The sequence below is a fragment of the Mangifera indica genome, chromosome 7 (genome assembly GCF_011075055.1).
Source record: "Mangifera indica cultivar Alphonso chromosome 7, CATAS_Mindica_2.1, whole genome shotgun sequence".
Classification (NCBI taxonomy): domain Eukaryota; kingdom Viridiplantae; phylum Streptophyta; class Magnoliopsida; order Sapindales; family Anacardiaceae; genus Mangifera; species Mangifera indica.
Genome location: NC_058143.1, coordinates 19,051,177 through 19,072,028, shown reverse-complemented (window position 1 = coordinate 19,072,028; position 20,852 = coordinate 19,051,177). Strand labels below are relative to the sequence as shown.

The window sequence follows — 20,852 nt, the reverse complement described above, 5'->3', positions numbered from 1 at the left end:
ACATTTGAGATGATGCAATTAATAAGAAATCATATCTGGAATGCTGAGATTCGAGCAAGTATCCTCTTGTAATTCCAGTTGGATTAGATCAAGATAGTACTATTTTGCCTGAATTGCATTGTCTCAACTCTCAAGAGTGATTCCAACTTGAATCGTGATATCCCAAGTGCAATTCCAACAAAATCACATGCTACAATTTGGGAAGGATCACACCATCTATTAAATCTAGATTTGGCTGGATCAAACTGCCTTTGTTTAGCATGTTCTTCAGAAGACATCAATTTTCTTAATAATGGTGAGAACCTTCACTAATAAGACAATGTGTCGCAGATTCACAATTGCATAGAGCATAAAGGCATTCTCCTGAAAAACAAGTTTAAAATGTGTAAAGAAATTTGCAAAGAGTGTAGTTGTTTGATTGAAAAGTCCAAAGTCATGGTCGAACACTAAAATCTTGTACTTTCTTTTTTAATGTAGAATTAAAGTCTCATACTTTGTATATGGATCATAACACTAAGTTAACAATAACAAGCATATGATCACAAACATATCATGTGAAGAATTGATTGGTTTAAGTGAAAAGAAAAGAAATAGAGAATAAAGAACATGCTTTCAGTCTGTTGATGAAGATTGCAATTTAGAACCAATTACCAAACTGTTTGTGTCTTGAAATTCCAGGGTTGTATTTCTGACACAAATCTTTGGATCTTTGGCAACAGTTTCCGTCATTTACTTCTTTTATCTGAAAAATGATTTGTTTTGTTGTAAATTAAAATTAGCTCAGTAGATCAACGAAATCAATATTACACAGTAATTTTGGGCTTTAGCTGAAGTTAGGAAAAAAGAGAAACAGTTACAGAGCAGTATCAGGAGTCGGCAAGCCTAAAGATTTCAGTATGATAATGGTTATAAATCTTAGAATCTCATTGCTGGGCATATTCTTCACTCTGGACAGAAACTGCAAATAAATCATATGAGTAATCTGGTGAAAAGCACTTTTTGGCTTGATATCATAAGTTCAAATTCTCATGTGTACATGTCACAATTGCTGCATTCCTATCACAATTCTAACAAGATCAAATGCTAGTAAACCAAGATTAGTCAGGACCGAATGCTCCTTCTGATTTGACTATAGAAAGTCTGGATACAAAGAAATATAGAAAATCAAGTGAGAAAGAATTTCGACCATTCTGATGTAACCAAGTCAGAAACAATACATGCATACCACTATTTATTGATCACTTGACCATCTTTGTGAGATCCAGCTTCTCTTTGTACAGCTTCTTTAGCTGGGGAGCTTCATCATAGCAATTCACAAACTTCTGCAGGAAGCGTTCATCACACAAGTTATACGGTGTAAGCGAAATAAAATTGGTCTTAAGCAAGCCTTTGGATGAAAGAAACTGAACAACTGCAGCACGAGGAATAATTCTCTTCTCCAGGCTCAATGAAAGAAGAATTGGCCTATGGGCAATGGCAGAAGGCTCCCAACCCATTTTATTCACGAAAAAGTCCATCACCCCAGTTATCTTATCCTTAGATGTCACCATACACCAAGGATTCTTCCTAAAGGCAGAAAGAATATCTTCCTCAGACAAACCCAACCTCTTGTAAAAATCAACCTTCTTATCCCACTCAGATTTGGACATCGATGACATTACAACAATAGCTTTGTCAAACTGTGACTTTAAAGGATCCATACCCATTTTCTTCAATAAGTCCACAGCCTCATCAAAATGACGAGAATAATTTATGAATACACGAGGCCACATATGAAATAACCTAATAATACGTCTTTCAGGTACACCAATATCTCGCAAAACATTAAATTTGGGCTGAACGAGAATATGAAGATCATTATTAAGAACACTAGGGTAGCGTTTAATTGATCTAATAACCTTTTCAGTAGATTGAAGTAAGTTGCTTAGATAAGTAAAAGAAGGTATTATATGGTTGTTTAAGCTTCTTCCCAAGATATTAGGGTACCGACTTATAACAGTGCCAAGATCAGTACTTGAGAAGCCTTTGGAGAGAAAAAACTCAAGTTTGGGCAGAAGGTTTTTCTCAGGATTGGACAAAAGCAGTAATGGGTATCTTCCAATTAGGTCAGAAATTTGGGTTTCTGAGAATCCACTGTTCTTGAACAAGGTAAGGACTAAATCAGCTTTTTCAGGGGTTTCCAATTGCAATTTTTCGGATGCTTTTAAAGCAAATTCTGGCGACAACCCACATGAATTAATGAGGTAAGAGACAGTAAAAGATTGCTCATTTGAATTGGTTGAGATTTTTTTGACAAACATTGAATCTAAAAAATATTCAAATCTATGGTTTAGTGAAGCACTAACAGTGTATCTTCCATGATTCTGAATTGAAGTTTTGAGAAGAAAATTTAACGCCATGGTTGCAAAAATAATAGAAAACACTTACCTATCACCTTATGCTCGAGACATCTCCTTCAGAAAGCCAGAATGCTTAGAAATCCGTTAATTGGAAGAAACTAAAACCCTAGAATACTATGGAGAACTTTCAGTCTACACTACGAAACGGCAACGTATCAGGCAAAACTGCACAGTATAAACACAACATTGTATTTGCATAGCTGGAACCATAATTTTTTTAAACAAGAGTGAGTTATTTGTCCACCCAGGTTTGGCACAAAAATTATGTTTCCCCTTAATACTATGAATCACACTTTCACCCACAAAATAAAATTTGTTTTAAATAAATTAATATCATAAAAGTAAAACGATAATTTTTTCATCTAAAAATTTGAAAAAAAAAGTCTAGACAACTTAAATCTAAAAATTATATGTATTATTATGTAATTAAATATTATTTTTATTTTTAATTTAAAATTATATAATTATATAAATTAATATATATTTATTTACATACCAAAAATGCATCTGTGTGGTTTTATTGAAATTTATTTACCCTACTATGTAACCTTCAAAGTAGAGTTTTTCAAACAATATGCTGATTGAGAGTATATGATAACAAACTAAGTCTTAATATTAAAGCCCAAGCTCAACCAAACTATGCACTATTGGGCTCCTATTGTGGCCCAATATATTGGGCTTTATCCAGAGTTTGTTCTTCGATGTTGCAAAATTTATAATTATATAATATTATATTTATCAATTTTTTATTAATTTATTCTTATAAATCATGAATAATTTTTATTTAGAAATAAATAATCACCCATTAATATAATTAAGTATTATTCTTCATAATTTGTGGTCTCACGTTTAGGGTTTCAACAATTTTTTTTTAAGTACATAATAAAAATTTGAATCTAAATTTTTTTTATTTTAATATTTTATTATTCCCCTTTTTTAATTTTAACAATTTGGTTGTGCATGAAAATTTAATGTCTTTTTAACACATGTTGACCATGGACCATTGACCGTTGAGAATGATGTGTCATTAAAGAGAGAGTATTTGGTATGAAAGCTCCTGGTCATCTCAACGTTGAAATAAGTTTCTTCATATTTATTGTAAAAAATAAATTTTGTTTTGTGGTCCATTAGGATAGTGATATTGCAAGTTTATACCCCCTAGACTAACTCATAATTGCTAATTCACCTCATAGAGAAAAAATAATCTATAGCCAACAATTTGTAATGAATTATGAGATTTGCTAAACATATCGAGAAAATATTCCCCAGTAAATGAAATACATACATAGGGTACATTTTTTTTTTAACCAAATATTTGCCCTAAAAATATTTTTCCATCTTTCAATAATATAAATGACATTTTTACCCAAAATAAAATTTTATTGAATAAATAATTAACAAGATAACAATAAAAAAAATTAGCAATTTTACCTTTCATAATTGAAAAAAATTAAAAATAACCCATTTATCAGTTAAACCTAAACGTTTAAAATATGATTATTTAATTATTATGTTTAAAAACTTTACAAATTTGTTTTATTAATTATTTAGAAATTTTAACTCTTGATTTTACTCTTTTTATTACCGTCAAGATCTCACTATTATTATTCCTAACTATCCTCTTATTTATTATGATATAAGCAATGATCAATGATAACCTTTAAATGATCAAATAAAAATTGTTATCGACAATAATTTGAAATCGTTGGATAAATGAATAAAGAAATAAGATGAAAATTGCAAAAAGAGAGGGAACGAAGGAATTAGAGGAATATGATGAAACCGTTGACAGTAACTTGAAACTATGAAAAGATAAAAAAATGAGTGAGGATAAAAGGAAAAATATATGAGGGTTCTTAGCAATTTAAAAATTTAAGGGGTTTTTGTAATTTTGTTTGTTAATATTAGATTATTTGGTAATTTTGAAAAATAAAATAATATTATTAAAATAATAACTTTATTTTTTGTTTTAGGTGGGATTTATCTATCTTATCTAAAAATGCAAAAAACATTTGGCCAAACGACTATTTTCCACCCAAGGTATGCTGTAATGACAAGTTTCCCCCCTTTAACTATGGAAATACCAAACACCCACCCATGACCAGTTAAATTTAACAGAACCCTAACGCCTGAAAATTTTATCTCCTTTTGCCCCCCTAAAGTTTGAAAACAAAAATTTCCCCCCAGCCTAAGTTTAAGAAAATGGCAGTTTCACCCTAGGGTTTGGTTTTGAAATCTCCGGCGACCTCTCCGGCTCCGTTGCCGACGGCTTCTCCCTCCCGAAGAATCCTCTCCTTCCGGTGATCGGTTTCCTCCCATTTGGAGGTCCGATTGTCGTCGGAAAAGCTGTGGGAGACGAAGAACTTCATCGGGGAAGACGAAGTTCTTCGTCAGACGAAGACGAAGAACTTCGTCTTCCCCGACGAAGTTCTTCGTCTCCCACAGCTTTTCCGGCGACGATCGGGCCTCCAAATGGGAGGAAACCGATCACCGGAAGGAGAGGATTCTTCGGGAGGGAGAAGCCGTCGGCAACGGAGCAGGAGAGGTCGTCGGAGATTTCAAAACCAAACCCTAGGGTGAAACTACCATTTTCTTAAACTTAGGCTGAGGGAAAATTTTTGTTTTCAAACTTTAGGGGGGCAAAAGGAAATTATATTTTAGTTTATTTTTTAATATTATAGAGAAAATGACCATTTTACCCTTAACCCCGTTACTTTTAACTAGCCATGGGTGGGTGTTTGGTATTTCTATAGTTAAAGGGGGGAAACTTGTCATTACAGCATACCTTGGGTGGGAAATAGTCGTTTGGCCAAAACATTTTGGGTCAAACTTTGGGTGCATTATCTGATTTGCTCTACGTACATGATTGTGATAGGGACAAGATTTCAATTGCAGAATTTAAAAGGCGTTAATTATTAAATTAAAAATTGATGAGTGGCATTATTGTAAATGCACAAATAAAAACAAAATCAATAAATTGTAATAATGTTAAGTGATTATTGTTCTTGCCGAAGGGAACCGTTTTCAAAAGATCCGAAACCCGTCACCAACATACGCTTCACCTCGCCGACACTGGTCCATTAGATACGGTCACTTTACTACGCTTCAAAACCAACCAAATCTTTTAAACATTACACGTGGCAAAAACTTGTCCATGTCAAAACAAAACCACTTTTCACCGGCTACCTGGCTGCTTTCGTACCTTCTCTCCCCATCACTCCATCCTCAACCGCCTACTTCCCGTCACTTATTTTGTATGTACTTGTAACCTACTACGCGCCAAGTCTCATTCCTCCGGTAATTTAAATCTCAGCCGTTGGTAACCGCAACGGAATGCAACTGAAACAGCCTTCACATGATGTTTACGAGATTCATTTGTCTTTTAACAACTTTAAAAGTTCAATGCTTCCCCACGCGCTACTCTTTCAGACATTAGTAAAAATGTTTATATTTTATAATTTGAACAAAATAAAAAAACTTTAATGTAATTGGCAAGGTGAGTATCTGACTTAATTTATGTGAATTTTATTTTCTTTAAAATTTATTATTATTGTGTGATTAGCTATTTTATTGAGTTTTATAATTCCAATTTTTCTATATTTTGATCAATATTTTTATAGAATAATCAATTTTTTAATTATTTTTATTTATATAATTACTTAATAATCTATTTTTCTTATTTTTGTATCGATATTTTATTAGATATTTTTAAATTTTTTATTTTACTTAGTTTTGTCGGTGAATTTTTGTCATAAACAATTGTAAACTTTTCATTTCAAAAGCTATGCATGATTTAGACATAAAAAAAACCTTTTAAAAATTAAAAAAAAAAAAAAGGTTATAGGGAGAAATCACTCTCATAATTTTGCAAAAAATTGCATGTAGATTATTACATTCATGATTCCACAGAAGATATTCGATTTGCTTCGCTTGTACATTACCGTCTAAGTAGGAGCGTGGGGAGGAATTAAGTGTTGGAAAACTGTTAAAGTAAGACTACTGTAGCTTTGTTTGGTTGGACGTGGCATTTGATGGTTGGCCCATGGAAAAAAGTGTACTGCCCCTGAATGTTTTTGTCCAATCTCGTAAGTTTGCCCTCCATAGCTAAAATGAATGAATGAATGCGTCATAATGTTATTCAATTATTGAGGATATTAGAAATACCTTCTAATTTAGTTGAAGTTTTAGTTTATCCTAACTCCATCCATATAAAGAGGTAAACTTAAACATGATGAATTTAAAAGGACATAAATTTAAAATTTAGGTTCGATAAAACAAATGATGCTAGAGCTTAAATTGTCTGGGTTTAATATCGTAGATACAAGAATTCGATAAATTTATAACAAAACGATATAGTTTTTATATTAAATTACATAACAAAATAATATCATTTTGAATTAGGTAAAATAAAGTTGCTTTAACTATAAACATTCTCATAGCTTAAGCGTAATAACATCATATACTTATGACTTGAGTTCGACCTATGATTACTGGTTTTAAACTTAATCGAATTGAATTGAGAATTAAGTTTGAAATATCTTAACTTAAATCCAACCCGTATTTGTATGCATTATTAGTATATGAAATATTAATGTATATATTATACCATAGATAACAAAACATATTTTAAATCGATTATATATTATTTTATTTGTAATTTAAAATTATTCAATTATATCTGTATATAAATTAGTTAGAATGATTAATAGACATACTTTTCATCAAAACATATATTAATATTTATTGTTATTACAAGTATTTTTATCTATTATTTATATGTAAGTATTATATATACTTATTTTGAGTATATAAATAGATACATATCTATATGTATCATTACCTGATTGAATATTATTTTATTTTAATTTAAAATTATTTAATTATATAATGATAGATATAAATTATGTATTTATTTTTTTATTATCTACCTTTGAGTTTTGACTATTTTATTTAATTATATAATTTTATATGATAAATAAATGAATTTGTATATTTATTTTAGTAAATTATGCAAAATGTTTCAAAAATATAGTTCAACTTTGCACTATTTACCACTTTTATGCAAGACCCTCCCGTGATGCCACGTAGCGCTAATCTTCACCTATCTTTTCACTTCGTCCTCTCCTCTTTCTGCCCGGCAACATTACCTTTACCTGCACCAGCAGCCACTATACTACATTTTTCGTAAATAACCCTTCAACTCCAGGACAAATTCGTCACAAAATTAATCATCCAATCACATGCATCAACTGAAGGACATTTCCGTCATTCTAACACTTCCACTCACAGTATTCCCGGTAATTTGACGTCTATTTGGCGCGTATATGAACCAACACTTACACAACCCTAAAACTAAAAAAATAAAATTTATTACATAAAAACACACACAGAAATAAATTAAAGATCGCTTTGAATAACTGAAACTGAAGAGGGAGTGTTGAAAGTAGAGAGAGAAAGTCCGAAGACCCAAACCAAACAGAAGCATAAAAACTGCTTGTGTTTCTGTTGTGTTGTGTTTTGAAGTGTTTTGTGTAAATTCAAGAAGCAAATTTGAAGCACACGCATAAACACAGACACAAAAAACCCAACCAAACAGTCCTGTCCGATTCGATCGGGGTCTCTCATTGTACATACATTCGGGATTCTCTTCTCCGGTTATTTGTCTGCTTGGTCCGGTTCTCCGTCCGCACATCTTATGGAGCGGTACGGTCGGGTCAGTGAAGGTTCACAGTCCGATCCGTCACCTGAATGGAGACCCGAAACCGGACTCGAAGGTATTTTATATTACAATCGTGTTTATTATTATTTCATATCCGCATTTCAATTTTGTTATTATGATTAAATGTTGAATGCGATTTCTGTTTTATGTGATCTTGAGTTTGATTTTCTTATTGCGGAAATGTGTTAGAGTCTATGTGGCAGTTGGGAGTCGCTGTGGGATCGTACCCGGAGCGGCCTGACGAGGCCGATTGTAGTCACTACTTGAAGACCGGGTTTTGCGGGTATGGGCCTAGGTGTCGGTTCAATCATCCACGTGACCGGGGCGGGGTAATTTTATTTTTAGTTCTCTATTTTTTCTTAGGGCTTAATGAACTGTAGGGTTTTGATTGATTTTTAGAATGTGATCATGTGTTTTGCACCGTTCATTCTGTTTTGATCTTGTCAAGTTTGGTAAGTTTAATTGCATTTTGTTATTTGAAGTTGCATGATCGAGATTATGATGATTGGAAATTGATCTGATTGTGACTGTGTGATTTGTCCTGTCGATCAGTAACTGAGAAAGTGGTGATTATTGGTTTTGGTAGGTTATGGGAGCTGCAAGAGCCGGTGCAGGAGAGTATCCAGAGCGAGTGGACGAGCCCTTGTGTAAGGTACTGAATTGGTTCTTGTGGAGGTGGTTGATTGCAGACAATGTACATGAGTTTGATTCTTTTCATAGAAAGTATTGTTTGCTTCATCTATGTACTACGTGATTAGAGTTGGAATAATTCTATATCCGCCTCAATTTGCTGCACAAATTTACTTTCTGATGAAACTTGTAGAAAAGAGTACAGCACATGCTGTGTGATTGTGACACATGTGATCATAGTTCATGCATTGATGTTCTCCTGTATATTGAGATTGCCAGAGTCATACAATTCAGTATTTTGTTTAACTGTTGTTTGATTATTTGACATGCATAGCTAAATGTTAGTAATATTTAGCATATCAATTTTCGGATGGAGTAGTTAAACACTGACTTACGGTTTTAGTTGCTGCTGTGTTTTCTCTGTTCGACAGTTTGAGGAAGTTGTGATTCAACTGATTTTTGTTATTTATATTCAATTTGCAGTACTATATGAGGACTGGAACATGTAAATTTGGTCCATCGTGTAAATACCACCATCCTAGACAAGGAGCTGGTTCTGTCACTCATGTGACCCTAAATTATCATGGTTACCCATTACGTCCGGTTTGTATATTTTAATTGATATTTCACTTTCCAAAATTCTATTAGTTCATATATATATATTTCATAATTACAAGGTTGAAAAGCTGGGTGTTTTAATAAACAGGATGAAAAAGAGTGTTCGTATTATATGAAAACTGGGCAGTGTAAGTTTGGTACAACATGTAAATTCCATCATCCACAGCCAGCTTCTCAAGTTACACCTGTGCCTACTCCAGTACCTCCACCCACTGTATATCCACCTGTGCAATCGCCATCTGTTCCTTCAGCTCAACAGTATCCCTTTGTAGTTGCAAGGCCTCCTCTGTTGCCAAGCCCATATGGGCAAGGCCCTTATGGAGGCCCTTATGGTACTGTGCTGGTTTCCCCAGGCATGGTTCCCTATCAAAGTTGGAGTCCTTACCCGGTAGGCAGATGTGAAGTGTCATTCACTCCATCTTCTGCATCATGTTGTCTATACAATTTATCTTAAGCTGTTGCTGCTCCTTGCTGCAGACACCCATGAACCCAGTTGCCCCTCCTGGCACTCAACCCACTCCTGCATCAAGCTCAATTTATGGGATGACCCCTCTCTCTGCTTCAGCACCTGCCTATACTGGAGCTTATCGAACAATACCTTCTACAGTTGGTCCTTCAAGCAGTAGCCAGAAGGAGCACTCATTTCCAGAGAGACCTGGGCAACCAGACTGTCAATATTACAAGAAAACTGGGGAGTGTAAATTTGGATCCTCATGTAAATATCATCATCCTCGAGAAATGACTGTATCAAAAACTGATGTCAACCTCAGCCCCGTGGGTCTTCCTTTACGTCCAGTAAGCACTATTTTTCAACTCCTTTGCATTATCATGTTTTATATCATAGAACAAAGTATTTCTTTAATATTTTTCAAAACCTTGATTTGTCCTATTTTGTCTATATCTTTTACTATGATTTTTTAAAATTAGTTAACAACTTTTGCAATTGTAATAGTATGATTGGTAAGAAAGGGCTACACAATGTAATACATGGCAGATTCTTAATTAGTGCTATCAAGCCTTCCTGTATGTGCTTCCGATCTTTGGTGCCTGCCAGAGCATATAAGTCACATAACTTGCATAGCCCAAATTTATCTGTTCCTAAAACTCAAGCCTGGCCCTGTTGACATCATATCCTTGTAATTTTACTGGATCCACATGCTTTTTTCTTCACACCACCCCCCCCCCCCCCCCCCCCCCCCCCCCCCCAAGTTTTTTGGGTATATATATTTTCCTTGATGAATTATTTTTCATCCTGGTGTATTCTCTTTTCTGTGTGTTAACAATTACTACATATACTTAATATGTATGTTAATTGGTTTTCTTTTTTTTTTCAGAAAATAAAATTTGTTTCTCATTATAATGTTGTAAGGTTCTCATAAGAAAGAAACATTTATGTCATTGTTAACTCCTTGAGTTTATTGGAAGTTTCCTCAAACACAAGGTTTTCTTGTTGCATTAAACCTAGAGTTCATGTTAGGGTGCGCAAGCACAAAGCTCTGTCATTCATTGATAGATTTTCCTCTCTTCTTGTTTTGCTTAAGAGTTCACTGTGAGTTACTTGAAGAATGCAAAGAGATTGGCTTCCACTGTTGATATGGGAAGTTGAAGGACAAATAGACTGGGCTTATTGGATTGAACGATTGTTACAAGGGAACTGATATAACAAATTATCTAAATTTTTTGTTTTCTGCTGTTTCTGGGAGAGAACTCAGCCAGATAATTATTTTGCTGTTCCCTTTGAATTATGATTAAGTGTATATTTTTGAGCCAACTCTTTTTAGCTTATGGGGATTAAGCTTTGAGATTTGTATTGTTTAGTAGTCACCGCTGGACTCTGGCCTTAAAGTTGAACAAACATAATTTACTTGTGATGGTACATGTGGCGTAGGTGGGATGTGTCTGAATCTAGAATTTTGGAACTTTTCTTCTTACCTAGTTACTTATCCTTCTCGTTCAATTGGATTAGGATACAATATGGCAAGGCTTAAAACCTATACTAATATGGTTGTCTTATTTTTAGGAATCAATTAATAAAGCAAACCCTGCTGTTTCAAAGAAAGTGGAGTTTACTTATTTTTTTGGGTCAGTCTTAGAGATTTGAAATCCATAGTGGCTTAACTTTATGCATTCCTGTTTGGTTTACAGTTTTGTTTTACGGACTACTGGTTCCCCAATTTTATGCATTTCTTTTGATTCATTTGTTGATTTCGATGTTTCCTATCAGAGTAATAATTATGTAAACTCTCTTAAAAACCTTTTGCCTTCTGTTTTCTCATATTTGCTTAGCCATTAGAGTAAATCAAAGGACTTTTAGAAGGGTAAGGATTAACCTTGTAAATACGACCATTTTTGAAGACTTAAATGTTACATATTCTTCTTCAAGTTTGCTCACAATATGCTTACTAACCTTGTTTTCCCAGGTTGGATCATGAATATAATTAGATACTTATGAATAGTTGACTCAGCAAACGCTTTTTTGGAAAGAAATATGTGCACTCATTCTTGACTTAAGAAAAATATGAGCCTGTTTCCTTTGCTTGCCAACCTAATATATAAAATATCCTTGTGCTGATTGACAATTTTGTTATGAATTAAATTACTTGCGTATATTTATTATGTTTTTCTGTCCATCATAAGTGTGATCCTTTTGAACTTTTTTCTTCTTCTGTTTAACAATTTATCATCTTTGACAGCTTTACTTTCTCTAATTTTTTTGATAGATAGATGCATATGGACAAAAGTTGGCACCCTAATTTTCTGCAGTAAAATTTGAAGAAATTTATTTGATCCTAAAGTTAATGCAAGAAACATTGAGAGTATAATATGTGGAATGAGAATTATGACAGTTCTTGATTTTGGTATGTTAATCTATTGTACATGTAAATGAATATTGCTAGTTTATGGTCAAATTAGTTCACCGTAAGATTTTTTAGATTTTGATAATGAATATGGTTCCCTCTATATTATCTCTTGTATGCTTGAACTGGAGTTAAGCTCCTGCAAGAAAGATGTTTCATCCTCCTTCCTCTCTCAATGCTCTTGATATTAAACATATCCAGGTGAGGACAAAGGTTGAGCAATTAATTGGTAATATTAATAAGATTGCTGTTTTATTCTGATCGCATAAATAAGGCCAAAATAGTTTTATTTAAAATATTTCACTGCTCAGTCCTGTCGATCTTTTAGGTTGAAATTGTAGGCTGTATTGTGGGATGCTAGGATGTCTAAGAAATTCATAAATTTGAGAATTCATCACGAAATAGACATAAGATTCAGTGACAGAAATTTGTTCAATGATCTTTTTACTGAACCTAGTGTCTCTGTTTTGGATTGGTTCACAGGTCCAGTCATGTCTACTGTTAGTGCCATCTTATTGTTTATACTTAAGTTAATTCCTGCTTCATATTCTTCATTCACATTCATCATGGTGTCTTCCATGCACAGAATATATCATCTGTTCATTTCTTCATCATTTGCAAAAGATATAATTCTTTTATATGGGCCTATTTATTTTAAGGGCGTACTCCTTGTTTTCTATATTTACAACATTCTGAAATATGACGAGTTAAAATGTTGACATTAAATATAGCTGTGTTTTTATTAATTTTGAGCTGCTTAGTGGGAACAGTAGATTTAGGTTTAGTTGATTTTGTAATGCATATATTGGGGAGACTGAAGGGGTACTAATTCTTATGGACTGGCGGAAAGCTGTCAAGCCTTAAAGTTATAATTTCCTACCATTTGCCATTCAAGATCTTCTGCTTGTCATATGTGGTTTGGTTTGAATGATGTTTGTCATGTTTTTTGCTAACCTGTCTTACTTTTCTTTATGATGTTACTCTGGTTCTATCATCTATTCATTCCTAATTTTCGTTCTTCTTACTACTTGTGACTTGTCTGCTTTCAAATTACCATTTATCTGTAGTAATTATTTGATTTCATATCTCATATTGGTCCACTTCAAAGCTGATTTCTTCTTCTCAATCTTTTGAGTTCTCTTTCTTTCAATTCTATCCCTTGTGTAAGGTAAACATGGAAATATAAATTTTCTGGTGCCTCTGGATGTGCAAACATATAGACAATTGTCTCAAAGCAGATCATGACATGTTTGTTGAAGCATGCTATCTAAAAGTTATTAATGCAATACAAGTTTCTGCTTTGTTCTGTAAAAGCTTGTTGATATTTGTCATTGAGGAAAGTGATTAGAGGACTTATATTGTGCTGTCATTTGTCAATGTGGGCTTTCAAAACTACAGTCATTCATAAAATCATGCATCTGGTTTACTATATTTGCGACCTAGATAAAGTTGTTTTGTATCTGATATTTCTTTCTTTTCTCTCTCTTTTTCCTCTCTCTATTTTTCCCCTCTGATTATCAGGGTGCCCCTCCTTGCACTCATTATACGCAACGTGGAGTATGCAAGTTTGGGCGTGATTGCAAATTTGATCATCCAATGGGAGCACTAAGCTACAGCCCATCTGCATCTTCTCTAGCTGACATGCCGGTCGCACCCTACCCTGTGGGCTCTTCAATTGGTACCTTAGCCCCGTCATTCTCGTCATCAGACTTGCGGCCAGAACTTGTTTCAGGATCCAGCAAGGAGCCTGTTTCAACAAGAATGTCTTCAACAATTAGCTCAACTAGTGGACCAGTGGGTTCAATATTTTCAAAGAGTGGACCCATTCCTCATTCAACCTCACAACAATCTGGGCAGAGTTCTGGCTCTTCAACTGCTGGCAGCAGCAGCAGCACTGAGACTTAAACATCAAACTAAGCAAGAAGAAAGGCTCTTCTTCATTCCTCTTTTTGATCAAAATCATGAACCAAATCTTATTTTTTCTGTAAGTTGTTAAAATAGGAGGCTTCATTTCTCTGTTATGGTTTCACAACTCAGGTCTAGCCCCCATCAGCTCTGATTATCTCTGTGTTCATATAATCTCTTATATGGCCGGCCCTTTTTATCTTGAATAAGCCATGGCCAAACCTCAGAGCTTAAGCAAAACCCAATAGCCTTTACACCTTGCTTTTGAATAACCACGGAAGAATCTTCTGTTCCATTAGGGAAGTCTGTGTTTTCCCCTCCGATTTTTGGAGTTATGTTTATTTATGCTCCAACCTTTTTCGGAACGCAAAAGATCCGACCCACAGCATTTTTCCTTTACATCGATCAGTGTGTTCATGCTATCTTTTTTAGATTTCTTCTTAAGTTCAGGAACAAGCTTCCAATTCATCATAGAAAGGAATTTGAAGGTATCAAAAGGATTAAAGAGACTCAAAAGGAAGCATCACCATGCTACCTTATATGGGATTTAGATAATGCAAGACATGGCAATAAATTTATTATCCTATACAAATATATGGAAAATCACTCTTGACTCTGTAATAATCATTCTCTCTCTCTCTCTTTTTATCTCTTCATTCTTGATCTTTTTTGGGTAGACATCTATATGCATCTATAGGGTTCTAGTTTAATTTTGGACTGGAGATTTACTTGCATGAATCTGCAGAATTCTGGGATGGCAAATTATTTTTGTGTGTTGATATCTTAGCTTGTTATGAATGGAATCACTCTGATAATGATTACCTTTACTCTTATCCGCAGTAATGATAAATTTCAATTTCAATTCTTGTAATGGAAAGATAGTTGGAGGGTGAAGTTGCCATTGACAGAGAGAAGAAAAGATACAAGTACAGGGACAACAAGGTTTTATTTCGCTGAAATGCCAAATTAATATCAATAGTTACGCATCTGTTTCTGTGAATTTATTGAAAGAGACTCTGCAAGTGTTCATAGTGGGCCACAACGCTCAGTTAGTATCATTGTATGTTCTTAAGCAACAATTCATAATCTATTTTATTTGCTGTTTCAGGTACTTTTGTTGAATCTTGAAATCTGCTAACAGTTCAGTAGTTGTGAAAGTACAACCATATTTAGATTAGGGATGGATCTGATTAAGGAGCCGAGTCTTTGGTTGGTTTGAGTTTGGATTGAACTTATTTGAGATGGTGCACAATATCACTAGAATATTGGTGGCGGAGTGAATAGTATATTATATGAGTGAATATTATTATCAATGAGATGAACAAAGTCATTTAATGGACAAATGAGTTGATCCTAAGTCCAGTTGGATTTTTTGTTTAAGATTTCGGATCCACCCTTAATTTAGGGAATCAACTAAATTAGCTTCATTTGAAAATTGTCTAGTTTTATTATTACCACACGCTCGTTTTCTACAGCCAACAGTTCAAGTAAAAAGTATATGTGGTCTAACATGAAACTTTACAAGGGTGGATTTTTTTTGTCTTTTTCATTTTTGACTTCTGTTAAACCAAAAATTTACTTTGGTGAAAGAAAATCAGAGAAGGGTTGCGAAAATTATTGTTCAATGGCACCTAGTTCTTACTGTGGCATGGATGGTTGGTAGATTAGGGTTGTCGAAAAAGGAGAGACATCCATGCAGCCATAGTCCGAGAGTACACAGACTATAATCGCCAAATTTAGAGAGACTACCTATAATAATCCAAAGTTCGAAATGAGACTTCCATCTATGACCATCAGTTTTTTGGCTTTAAAAGGAGCCTTTCGAATCAGCTTCCTTCAGTTTTTTCTTCTTGCTCACAAGTGGAAAGTTTTCATGTAATTGCAGTTAAAATGGAGGAGGGCGACTATGTTTCTCTTGTTTACTATGATCAGTTTAGGTTTAATTAGGTCGAAAAAATGCTTTCGACCAAATATGAAAGCATAGTTCTACTCACATACAAAAAAGGAAGGAGATGACTGGCCAGAAAAAGCTAAAGACACTTTGATAGATAGATATATAAATTAAGAAGAAAGTGCATGAAAACAGGCATAAAATAATACAATTCAATGCAATCTTATAATTAATCAATAATCACTCAAAGGAGTGAATAACCAAAGTCAACTACATCACCACCAAAAGGAGCTGAAGGAGAAGCCATGACTTGAGGCAATAATCCATGGCCAGGGTTATCCATAATCGAACACAAACTTCCCATGCAACTGCCGTCTTCCACCATTATAGGGTTGTTGTTGATGATGGATGAGAGTTCATCGCAGTTCATCATCATCTCCCATGACTGTTGACTATTATCTCTCCAAAATCCATTATTAAGTTCTTCACCAAAGTAAGGGAAATCTCCAGCCTCGGATGCCATTGTTGTTGGCACACTTGAGCTTGAGCTCATTGACCCAGAGTTGTTTTGTTCATTTGAAAGAGAACCAGTTTGATGATTTGAAGAAGGGTTTAAACAGCTATCGGGAACAATGCAGCCCAAGTAGCCAGAGTTACAAGAATCAGTAGAGAAAAAGAAACTGGAATCATCGAATGACCCACCTGGAGTTTCAACACTACCAGTCTCATTTTTGGAAATTTCAGCTGAGTTGTTTTGAAGATGTGTAGATTGTTTAGTCTGGCTATAAATATTAGCAGCAGCATTATTTGTGGATGATGGCGTCAAGAGAGCTTGAATATCAAAAGGTGAAAGAAGAGAAGGGAGATTAACAGTGCTATCTGATGAATAAATGAAGTTGGTTCTCGCTTGTGTGCCTTTGATGGAAAGCGCAGCTCTATCATAAGCAAGAGCCGCTTCATGAGCCGTGTCAAATGTGCCAAGCCAGTGCCTTTCTTTCGTATTAGGGTCTCTAATTTCAGCGGCATACCGACCCCACGGCCGTCTCCTCACGCCAAGAAACCTTCCTGGCTCAGCTTGCTTTCTCCGGCCTCTTCTCTCGGCGGGTTGAGAAGGGGATGTGTTTCGTTGAAGAATTGTGAACCCCATTTGAGGACCATGATGACCTATAGGTTCGTAAAATTGAAAGGGCTTATCAAAGGTTTTTGAGGCAGACATTGAAGTGTTTTAAGAAGTGAAGAGAAATGAAGACGAATGAACAAGTTTTGGGAGAAAGAAGGTTTTGATTTTGAATGGAAGTGTGAGGAAGTGTAGGGGAGAATAGGTAAGTCTTTTAAAGACTCTGATTTGAACACAGAGAGAGTGAGAAGATCAAGGACAATGCAAGTGCCATTCCCAGTCCAAACTTTTCCACCTACTTCTCCATACAAATTTTTTAAAAATAAACTCTCAAAATGAAAATTTTAGATTCTCAATCCACTTCATCTCCCTTCAATTCTACCATTTTCAATCAGCCAATTCTAATTATAACTTAAAAGAATGAAAATGGCAATAATTTTTATTGTATAAACAGATTATCTAATCATATAATAACATATTAATAAAAATAAATTTAATTCGAATTAAACTTAATTTAGGGTTATCTCGAGTTTAAATTGAGTTCATAACACCAATTTGAACTTGTTCAACTTAATACAAATTATTATTGTCGACAATATATAATATCATTAATCGAATAAACAAACAAGCTAGTTTCAATATTATTTTTTGAGTTAAAGTTTTAGTTTGAAATAGATTTATTTAAATTGAACGATAAATTTGAATTAAGTCAATTTAGATCAAATCAACACTTACGAGCTTGTATTATCCTAAACATTTAAAGGGTCTTATTAATAAGTGGTTTCACAGAAACATAACTATTGGTTGTCTTGGCTTAATGAGATAATTATCGCATCATACTAATGCAAGCATTGATCGATCTACATTCTTGTGAGGTTCATGGGAAGAATAAATGAAATTAAAAAATGATCAAGTCACGTGGGAGAGCTACCAGTAATCAACCTGAAATTGACACTATATAATAATAATAATAATAATTATTATTATTATTATTATTATAGCTCCTTCTGCTACTGAGGTTTTTAAGTGTCATTATAAATATTAATCTCCAAGGAACCTTGTAGCTCTAGCTAGGAGGAATGTCAAACTTAATTAGTACATTAATTTAAATTAATTAATAAACACAGATCATGGATCATGTCATGATCGAGGAAGGAAAATCTTGTTTAAATAAGAACTAGCTGAGAGTGTAGTTGAAGAGCTTTGGTATGATGATATTGATGATGATATTAATGAGCTCTTAAATTTGAATTGGACTATTAAACTAAAATTTCAATTCGAGTGGACCGGACGTAGATTTGAAAAGACATATATATATATATATATATATATATATATATATATATGTATATAAATAAAAATCCCATTGACAATTAGCAAATATTTCGCATGTGAATCCGCGTTTTAAGCAAAATAAATCAAAGAAATTACTTGTCTGCTTCAGGATTTTTCAAAGGGAGCAGTTAAGCTTTTATTAATCTTTATCTCTTTCAATAGCAGAATTAAAATGGGTTAAAACAAAGATGATTCTAAGAGGGCTCCCGTGTCCAGAATCAAAGTAACAAGAAGCCAAAGAAGAAAGAGACGTACCCCTTTATATTAATCTATAAATGCCTCTTAAGTCAAAGTTTAATCTTTCTTTTGTCAGTTTATACACTTAATTTCTCTCATTTATGACTCTCTCTGTTGAATTATCATTAAGACTCATTTTTGGACTGGAATCATCACAGTCGGCGCTTTGTCTCTCTACTGTTGATGAACATATAAAAGATTAATGCATAAATCATTTGTATATTTTGCAAAGAGACCAAGTAAATGTTATGTGGGAATATGAGAAACATCAAGGAAGTGAGGATTTAATTCGAATCGAATTTAAAATTAGTTTAAGTTTGAATCAAAATCTAATGTTTTGAACTGTTACTATTAAACAAAAACTCTAGTTTGAAATAAATTTTTTCGATATAAATTTGCTTTGAACTAATTCAGATAAATCCAATCTGAAAACATGGGTTCTTTGTCTCTCTGTGATCCCCAGAGGTGAGTGGAAAAGGCTACAGTCAAAAGGGCAATCAAGCACTTTGTAAAGCAACATAAATTAAAATGAAGCTGCGCTAAGTGGGGCACTAAGAGACATTGAATTGATTATTAGTATAATTTAATTATAAATTTGTTCCTTCTTGATGAACACTCACATGCCTAAAATGGTATTGGGAATGGCAACAATAATCATAATCAAAATGGGTCGACCTGTTTCTTGTTTTTAGCATTTTCCCAATTCTAAATTATATCATGAAGTGAAACTCAATCGATGAACAAACTTCAGATGGTATATATTTTGGAATAAATAATTATTATTTATAATGTTTTTGTTTCTTTTGAGAAATGACATAAGTTTGCTCCACAATCCATGAGCCTTGCTTGACTACTCCACTAAGAGATTTGAAGTAGACAGGATTCATTCCAACCGACCCTATCTAAGAAATATGGACATATGGTTATTTTAGAACATGGGATCATAATTAATGTTCTTAATTCGACCAAAACTTAATCCGATATATAATTATAGGATAGGTTCGAGTCAAGTTAGATTGCTAACCTGACTTATTTGAGTTTGAAATGAATAATTATAAATTAAACTGAAGTCATGAGTATATGACGTTATTTAACTTGAATTCAAGTTATAAGGGTGTTTAATTTAATAAACTTAAGAACAATTCTAGTATATAAAGAAAATGATGTCATTTTTGCTATACTGATGATGGTTTGCTTTAAATTTATCGAGTTTAAACTCCATTCTACAATATTGAGCCTATAAAAGAATAATTCAAGTATCACTCAACATATTAAACTGAAAATCAAGCTCATATTCTTCAAAATTGGTCGAATCATGCTTGACTTGATCTGAATTCATGCTTATATATAATCCCTATAATTTGTTAGGGAAGTGCAATCATTAGAAGTTATGAATTCTAGATGAAAATATTTTATTCAACCCGCTCCAATTAATTACCCACTTAAACATATAATTATATATTAATTTGAGTAGGGCAAAATGAAGAAGAAAATATACTTGCTTTTCTTGGCGCTGAAGCTTACCATTTGTAGAGAACGAAGAAAGTTGAGTCAATAAACTCTTCTTCTTAAAAGTTGTGACCTGGAATTCAAGACTAAAAGATTTCATCAGAAAAGTATTTTTACCAGTTTCTTTTAAATAGATCGATTGGGAGCTTTTAACTACATTTAAATGGCCATACTATAAGTTTGGTAGGGGCCTAGTTCTAAATCTCTTTCTGCTTTTTCATTTTCTTCCAAGTTTTGGTGACATGCGACTGGTTGTTTTTGGGTCAAATCATCAAGAGAATTTCTGCACATTCAACAGAATCAAAATTTTAAGTTTCAAGTTCTAAAGGTTATCCGGGATTCAGGGGAAAAAGACGACTGCATGTCGTAAGACTTGGACTTTGACGAAAGGCAGGCAAAGAGTTAACCAGATCAGCAATGGAGCTGGCTGTGGCTTTATCGATCAAATATTAATTTATCAAAAGACTCGGCTCCTTTTAGGTCAAGCAGTCAAACACACTCGTGTCATTCCACTAGAGAATTATGCTCATATATGAACCATGTGTTCTTGCTGCTAAATAATAATTTTTAAACTCAACCCAGATAGAAAATAACCTAAACTTTTTCTTTCACAGTCGCATGCATGCATGCCACT

The 20,852-nt window shown here is 33.7% G+C and overlaps 3 protein-coding genes across 9 annotated transcripts; 1 reads left to right on the top strand and 2 right to left on the bottom strand.

Annotated features, from left to right (window-relative positions):
* Positions 1–49: 49 nt before the first annotated feature.
* On the bottom strand, positions 50–2,580 carry LOC123219976 (transcription termination factor MTERF4, chloroplastic-like). Of its 4 annotated transcripts, none has more exons than XR_006502959.1 (3): positions 1,226–2,580; positions 652–742; positions 50–363 (listed from the first exon to the last, which is right to left on the bottom strand). XR_006502959.1 is itself a non-coding variant. In XM_044641955.1 (2 exons), exon 1 carries the CDS (start codon positions 2,397–2,399, stop codon positions 1,239–1,241), a length of 1,161 nt encoding a protein of 386 aa, XP_044497890.1. In that variant the 5' UTR covers positions 2,400–2,580; the 3' UTR covers positions 50–363; positions 1,226–1,238. The 4 variants fall into 4 exon arrangements, 2 of the variants coding, with proteins under 2 accessions (XP_044497890.1, XP_044497889.1); XR_006502960.1 differs by having other exon boundaries at positions 656–742; XM_044641955.1 differs by lacking the exon at positions 652–742.
* A 5,190-nt stretch (positions 2,581–7,770) lies between these two features.
* On the top strand, positions 7,771–15,251 carry LOC123221200 (zinc finger CCCH domain-containing protein 58). 4 transcript variants are annotated; one of them, XR_006503233.1, is made up of 8 exons: positions 7,771–8,173; positions 8,308–8,447; positions 8,705–8,770; positions 9,232–9,351; positions 9,455–9,754; positions 9,844–10,161; positions 13,746–14,208; positions 14,970–15,251. XR_006503233.1 is itself a non-coding variant. In XM_044643963.1 (7 exons), the coding sequence occupies exons 1-7, from the start codon at positions 8,095–8,097 to the stop codon at positions 14,127–14,129; spliced, it is 1,407 nt and encodes a 468-aa protein (XP_044499898.1). In that variant the 5' UTR covers positions 7,771–8,094; the 3' UTR covers positions 14,130–14,785. The 4 variants fall into 4 exon arrangements, 2 of the variants coding, with proteins under 2 accessions (XP_044499898.1, XP_044499900.1); XR_006503232.1 differs by having other exon boundaries at positions 13,746–14,746; XM_044643963.1 differs by lacking the exon at positions 14,970–15,251 and having other exon boundaries at positions 13,746–14,785.
* A 967-nt stretch (positions 15,252–16,218) lies between these two features.
* Positions 16,219–17,361, bottom strand: LOC123219932 (ethylene-responsive transcription factor ERF086). The gene has a single exon (XM_044641905.1). It carries the CDS (start codon positions 17,234–17,236, stop codon positions 16,265–16,267), a length of 972 nt encoding a protein of 323 aa, XP_044497840.1. The 5' UTR covers positions 17,237–17,361; the 3' UTR covers positions 16,219–16,264.
* Between the last annotated feature and the right edge of the window lie 3,491 nt (positions 17,362–20,852).